The sequence below is a fragment of the Plasmodium gallinaceum genome (assembly GCF_900005855.1).
Source record: "Plasmodium gallinaceum strain 8A genome assembly, contig: PGAL8A_v1_152, whole genome shotgun sequence".
NCBI lineage: Eukaryota > Apicomplexa > Aconoidasida > Haemosporida > Plasmodiidae > Plasmodium > Plasmodium gallinaceum.
Window position 1 is genome coordinate 1,003,119 of NW_021628316.1, and position 7,685 is coordinate 1,010,803.

General features: G+C 19.4%; 2 protein-coding genes across 2 annotated transcripts; one reads left to right on the forward strand and one right to left on the reverse strand.

Annotated features, from left to right (window-relative positions):
- Window positions 1–402: 402 nt before the first annotated feature.
- PGAL8A_00524500 (conserved Plasmodium protein, unknown function) lies at window positions 403–4,190 on the forward strand (the record flags this gene model as incomplete). The annotated part of the gene is made up of 2 exons (XM_028674081.1): window positions 403–492; window positions 666–4,190. The coding sequence occupies 2 exons, from the start codon at window positions 403–405 to the stop codon at window positions 4,188–4,190; spliced, it is 3,615 nt and encodes a 1,204-aa protein (XP_028530470.1).
- Window positions 4,191–4,789: 599 nt separating this feature from the next.
- PGAL8A_00524600 (histone-arginine methyltransferase, putative) lies at window positions 4,790–7,249 on the reverse strand (the record flags this gene model as incomplete). Its single annotated transcript, XM_028674082.1, has 1 exon — window positions 4,790–7,249. The coding sequence occupies one exon, from the start codon at window positions 7,247–7,249 to the stop codon at window positions 4,790–4,792; it is 2,460 nt and encodes an 819-aa protein (XP_028530471.1).
- Window positions 7,250–7,685: the final 436 nt, after the last annotated feature.

The window sequence follows — 7,685 nt, forward strand, 5'->3', positions numbered from 1 at the left end:
TTTTTTTTTTTTTTTTTTTTTTTTTTGTATGAATTTAAAATTTCCATAAATTTTAGTTTTTCCTTTTACTTATATTGAAAACATTTTTCAATATAAATGTTTTACAAAGTAAATGTATTATATTGAAAATGTTTCCGTTGTAAATGTATTTATTGTTTATATATCATTGTTGTATATATTATCTTTCTTGTAATCGTTTTATTATTGTTCTTGTTTATTTAATTTTTTGTTACCAATTTTTCATATTTTTAAATACCGTTTAATTTTTTATAATATAGATATTAATTACATTATTTTAGCTTTTTTATATTATACAGTTTTGTTATTATTTATTTAATTAAATAGCATTTTACTATTTTTAATATAAATAATTATTATATTTAGTTATATAAAAATAAAATAATGAATAATACCTTAATATTTTTATTTTTACTTATTAATTATGGTAAAAATGTATATGGAGCAACATCAAATGTCAAAGATCCTATAGATGTAAGTTTTCTAAAAATTAAAAAAAGTTAATATTTATTATGTAAATGTAAATGTGTATATATAAATAAATTGTATCGTTTTAAATTTTGAATATTAATTTATATATGCTACATATTATACTGTTTTACACCATGTTATATTTTTGTATTTAAAATTCTTTTTTTTTTTTTTAGGAAAATGATGATCCATCAAATATAGATAGAAGATGGATGTTGTATGATTTAGAAACGAACCCATATTTAGATTTAAAACATCCTAATTTTAAGGGAGATTTTATAAGAAGTATAGATGAATATTATGTATATGAAACAAAAGAATATAATATGTATAAACAAACTAGATATGCTAATATGATGAATAACACAAGTTTTGAAAGAAAACAATTTAATTGTGTAATTAGCGTATTGCTTCATGGAAGACCCAATTCTAGAGAGTTTTATGATTATAAAATATGGAGTTCTCAAGCAGCTATAATAAAAGATGAAGTTATATCTAAACAAAAATATGGCAAATTTATTTTGTATGCTCCTTTTATTAGTCGCCTTAATTTTTTGGGTCATGGTGCTCTTCATACACATATTAATTTTGCATACCTAGTTGCTCTTAGATTAACAATGACTCTAAAAAATATTTCCTCTGATGATACATGTTATAATTATGATGTTTTTCTTCATGCGCATTGTTTTGGTGCCAATATATTAAGATTTATTTTATCTTTAAGTAATGATATATGGAAAATTAAAGACACTTCTCTCCTTGATTTAAATTCAGAAAGAACAGCATTGGCAATTTTAGAAGATAATTTTAAATTAACATTAAGAAATATAGATATTGTTACAAATAAAGATAGTATAAAACCCAATAAAGATCCATATTTTAGAGGTCCTAAATATTATTTATATAAAAATTTTCAAGTAGATTTGAGACATAAAGAATTAACAGAAAGTTTAGATGAAATATTTAATGATGAAAACGTTAATTACAATAATTTAAGTGATGATATGCTACAGGATACCAATATAAATTATATTAAAAGTGAGGATACAGAAAATCAAATAAATAGAGTAATAAAAAGATTTCATTTTTATTTATTAAATAAAAAAATTAGTCTGATGAATATTTCTGCAACTGGACCTCCACTAAGTGGTGTAGTATGGAACTTAGAAGATATTAAAATAGGTCATCAAAAGAAATTAAGATATAAATCTATTTTGAAAATTGTGCCATCTTTTGTCAAAAATAATATTACTAGAACTAGAGATGTTGAAGAATTAATGTATATTACTAATCCCAAATTACTCTGCCATTTAGCTGTAGAAGAAAAAGTAGATTATAATTACAATAAAAATAGAGGTTCACTAATTTCTTATTTTAAAAATGTAAATTATTACGCTGATTTAGATAATGATGAACTTGTAAGTATGTACACAAGTTTAGGTTTACATTCTCCTGCTCATATGAGATCATTAAGTTATTTTATGCTAAATTTTAGAAACGAATTTTATAATCGTATTTTTAAAATTCCTGTTCATTTATCTAACATAAATGTTTCTGATAATAATTACTTTATTAGTTATTTAGAAGAAAATGATGTTTGTTCATATGTGAAAAATAAATATTTAGAGTATTTTGTCTCCTATGTTAATGAACTAGTAAATTATAATCAGAAGCCAAGTCCTTATATTCCGCAAAGATATGCATACAAAAATCCATTTTTAGTACATTTTAAAGTTCCTGTAGATCAAAAAAATAATATCTATACATCTCATTCTATATTAGGTACAGGTAGAACTGCATTACTTTTATATTCATATGAACTTTATAAGCATTTATCAAGCAGTGGTTTAAATAATAACGATGTTATAAGAGGAGAATCAGAGTATTTTTATGACACTTATCCTTTTGTGTACTATAATTGGATGACATATATTGCAAATCAAAAAGATCGTAAAAAAGAAAATATAATGAAGGATGTACTTTTATATTCTGATAATGTAAATATGGATATTGTAGATAATCTTTTTAATGTTTTTACAATATTTCATTATTTGAAATTCTTCATTTTTCATAATAATGCTGAAGATGCCAAAAAAAATATATATAAAATGATTAATCAATTTTCCTTGCCAAATTTAAATAATATTTTTAAAAAAAAAGAAAAAAAGAAAATTGAATTTTCCATGTTAAAGAGAAACGAACTTAATAAACAAGAGAAATACTTATATGATTTCTTTGGAATTTATACGAATTTTTTAAAAAATTTTAGCAATAACAATGCATTTTCATACATTCCAGATGATGTATTTCTTATTAAGCATAGTACTTTTAAAGATCATCATAATAAAAATATTGATTCTTTAAAAGAGCAAATAAAAAATATTCATGATTTTGTAAAAGAGAATAAAACATTTTATGAAATGAAAAAAAAGTTAAATCTTATGTATAATATTGATAGAACGGATAATATAGTTGATGATGATGAAGACATAGAAGAATTGTATAAAGAATTTGAAAGTTATAATGACATTCAAAATTTAGATATTGATAATAATAATGAAGATTTTAATAATTCTGACAAAGGAACAGTAAATAATTATTATGGCATGTATTTTCATATTAAAAGAATATTAAATTTAAAAGATGCTTTTGTAAATATAAAACAAGTTAACTCATCATATAAAAATGTGCAATATGTAGAATTTGTAATTAAAAATGCAAAGTATGAAAATATAGAAGATAACCTAAATAATTTAGAAAATAATAATTATTGCTTGTTTAACTATGATGAAGAAATAGATCTTTCATATATAGTCCATTTTTGTAATTATAATCAACAAATATATTATAATTTATATAAGCGTTACACGAGTAATTCTATTTACGTTTTGGAGAAATTAAGTGACTGCGAGTTAGATAACTATAAGTATTTGAAGTTATGTGAAAACGCAATTCTTCTTAAAAGGTTTTTTCATAAAGAATTAGACGTAATTTTGTCGGAAGTACATAAGAAAGAACTAAGAAAAATGTATGAAATGAGAACATCTATAGAAAGAGGAATAAATGCAAGAAATATATTTTCATTAAGCAATGATTCTTTAGTTGCAGTACTGCACAATAAAAATGAAAATATGACAAATATTAAAATAAATGTATGTTTTAAGGTTTCAGATGTTTCAAAAAATAAAAATTTATTTTTTAAAGATAAGCTTCCCGAACCAGAATATGATTTTAAGGATAATGTGAATTCTATGAATAATTCAGTTTTTTGTACACATGTTAGTTTACCAGTTAAAATAAATACTCGATTAATTAAAAGTTTAAACGATATTTATTTGAGAGCAATTCGTTATATTTCAAAAGATAAACATTTTCAAAGTATTTTTAACATAACTGAAGATGAAGGGTCATACAAATCATTCGTATATTTTTTTGATAAATTTTCCTACGTTTATGATTTAAGAAGTACATATAAAAATTCAGAAGAAATAACATCATTTACTACTCCACAAAATTTTACATGGAAATATTTTTACTATTTATTAAAATATGATATAAATACTGAATTCAATAATGAAGAATTTTTACATAACTTTTTTTACGAAGAAGATAATGAAACAGTTAAACCTCTTAATGGAAATATTTTTGAAGACTTTTTAATGCATTTTACAGCATTCTTTTACATATTTAAAGTTAATTAAATATGAAATTTTTGCATTAAAAAGATAAAAGAGAATAATTTTTTAAAAATTTAAGATTTATTTTTTTTTTTTTTTTTTTTTTTTTCATTATATATAAATTTTTTAACTTTTTTTGAAATTTTAATTTTTTTTTTTTTTTTTACATTTTAGCTTTTTTCAATTAAAAAAAAAAAAAATAAAATAAAAAAAAATTTTGTCTGTGTTAATAAAATATCCATTTTTAATATATTAAAAAAAGTGTATTTATGATTGCTTTCATTATTTTATGTAAATTTTTTTAGAATTAATTATGAGTACTTATAATAAAAACTTTTTTTTTATTTAATTTTTTAGTTTTAAAAACTTTGTGATGCTATTGTATTTAAATAGAATGTCATTATAATTATTATTAATCTTTAAATAAATATTGTTATTTATTAAAAAAAAAAAAAAATACGTCTATTAAAAAACCAAAAAAAAAAAAAAGATAAAATAAATTAAATATAGATAGTATTATTTATTTAATAAAAAATCAAGTATACAAACCTATTAGCATTAAATATATTATATACATTTATAAAATTTTTTTTTTTTTTTTTTTTTCTAAAGATGCATTAGTTTTAATCTATAGAATAACAACAAATTAGTTCTTCATTTATATTTAATAATTTATTTTTTTTTATTTGTAATACTACGTTAATATTTCTTGAATGTTTTGTTTGAGGGGAGACATAAATGTTACCACATAAGTAATTTATTTGTTCTTTATTTATACAAAAAATATTTGAAATATTATAATTACAGCAATGCAAATGAAAAAGAGTTTGTTTCCAATGAGTTTTTTCTTTAAACATACTTGTTGTTAAAATATTATAAGTACTATGTGAGTTTATTATAGATTTCACTTCGTTTACATTTGATATGTTTTGATTAACGTTTTCATAAAATGTAGAGGTTTCAAAAATACAGTCAAAATAAAAGCATAAACTCGTTACTATTTTATCTTCTTTTATAGGAATTTCAAAATTAGAATTAATGTAAAAATTTTCTTTTCTATATGTATACAAGTTAATTGTTTCAAAATTAATTATTTCAGTAGATACTTTATTTTTGTCTACGTTCATTATTTTCACATTTTCCATGAAATTTTTCAAATTTGGTTTTAATTCCGATAAATCTTTGTTATATAATGGTTTTTCCCATATTAATATATTTTCATTTATATATTCTAAATCATTGTATCCACATATATATAAATTTATTTTATTCGGAAATATATAGCCATTTTCCTTTAAGTAAATATCCCTAGCATATAAAATAGTATTTATCATACATTCATAAAATAAAAAATATCCCATCCATTCCGATATAATAATATCAAATTTTAAAAGTTTTAACTGAACATTATTAATTTTTTGAAAATTTTCAATATCTTCATTTTTACTTAAATAATATATCTGTTCTTTTTCATCTATATATATATCATTATCTTCTAATTTTCCTTCAAATAAAAAAATATTTTTTGCTTTATTTTTTTCTGCTATTTTCTTTGCTTTGTTTAAAATTTTCTTTGCGTTATCTATACCAACAACAATGCTTGCATAGTCTGAACAAAACAAAGAAATTATAGATGATCCACATCCTATATCCAGAACTACTTTATTTTTAAATATTTCTTTATTTTTATATATAAATTCATAGTAGCAGTTAGTCCTACTTTTATCTAAAATCATTGTTCTGTGTATGCTTGTGTAATTATAACTATCGAAATATTTTTTATCTACTTCTTTTACATCATTATTGTATATATTAATTGTATTTATATTTTTAATATTATCTATTTCATTATGTTTTAATTTATTTTTTTCATTATTTTCTTCATTATTTTTTTCATTATTTTTTTCATTATTTTCTTCACTATTTAATTCCATTTCTGTTTCTTTTTTATCAAAATTTATTTCTTTAATCTCTTTATTATTAATTTTTTTTTCTATTAAATCTCTCTTTATTATTTCATTCATCAAATGCTTAATAATTTTTTCCATACCATTTATTTTTTTGTGCAAATTATTTATTTCCTCATTCTCATTTTCATATGTTTTTACAAATTTATTAACTAATGAATCTCCTAAACTATTTTTCATTATTTTATCAGAGGAATTACATTCATTATCTTTACTTACAATAGAATCTATTAAATGATTTAAATTAATATTATTTAAGTTCAAAAAGACATTCTTTTCTTTTTTATCAATTTTTTCTATATTTTCCATAATAAATTTCTTATTTGGTATATCTTCTTTCATTTTGTTATAAATAGATATCCTCAATGTTTCCTTTTCATTAGTTAATTTATTATTTAAAAAATTTGATTCTTCTTCTAAAACGCTTGGTTTATTTTCATTTAAATGTTTTAAAAATGAATTTGAGAAACTTTCATTATTGTTAAGCTCTTTCTTATTTGTTATATTATCATTGTCTACATCATCATAAATAGAAGATTTTTCTGTAGATGAAGAAACAGAGTTTTCTTCACTAAAACTAAATGTATCATCATTAGAAGAATTTTCTAAAAGATTATTCATTTTATTTTTAATTTTATCTTCTATAAAAAAATAATTATCATTATTGTTATTACAATTTTCTTTGAATTTCAAGTTATGTAATTCAAAATATTCTTTATTTATATCCCATAATAATTTATCGTTATTTATAACTGGTTTTAGAAAATAATTTAAATGTTTTTCAAAATTTGGGAATAAAGAAATAATATCATATTTTAAAAACAAATCATGGTATTTTTTCACATCCAAATTATTCAATTGGCACAACCTTAAAAAATTAACAAAAATAATATTTTTATATTCATCTTTAAAATATAGTATATTAATATTTTTATTTATCATATGTATTACAACATTCTTCGTTTTTCTACTTTTGTAATCATCACATAAACTATAAGCATATTCATCATTTTCAAAACACTCTTTCCTTTTAATTGTCAATTCTGCTTCATAACTATTTATTATATTTTCTATTGTTTTAAATAATTCTTTTAGTTCCTTATTTTCTGTATTCATCTTTTAATACATAAATAAATATGTGTTCAACTTATAAAAATAATTTAAAATTTTCTACTATCAATTAAAGAATATTAATGTAGTAAATCATATTTACGCATAAAAATCAATGTTATTATAAATATAGATATTTATATTTTTTTAAATATTGTGTTCTATAATAGCTTCAGTTAATCAAAACTGAAAAGAATATTAATAAAATTCTAAATTTAAAATTAATAAATATGATAAGTAATTTTTTTAACCAATTGTGGGTTTAAATATAAAATATAGAAAAAAAAACTTGTTAATATGTTTATAATTTAATTCAAAATGAAAAAAAAAAAAAAATTTCCTTAAAATTAATTTTAACAAAACTAAATATATTAATTTAAAAGGTTAAATTTTTATTGATAAATTTTTTTTTTTTTTTTTTTTTTTTTTTATATTTTAATAT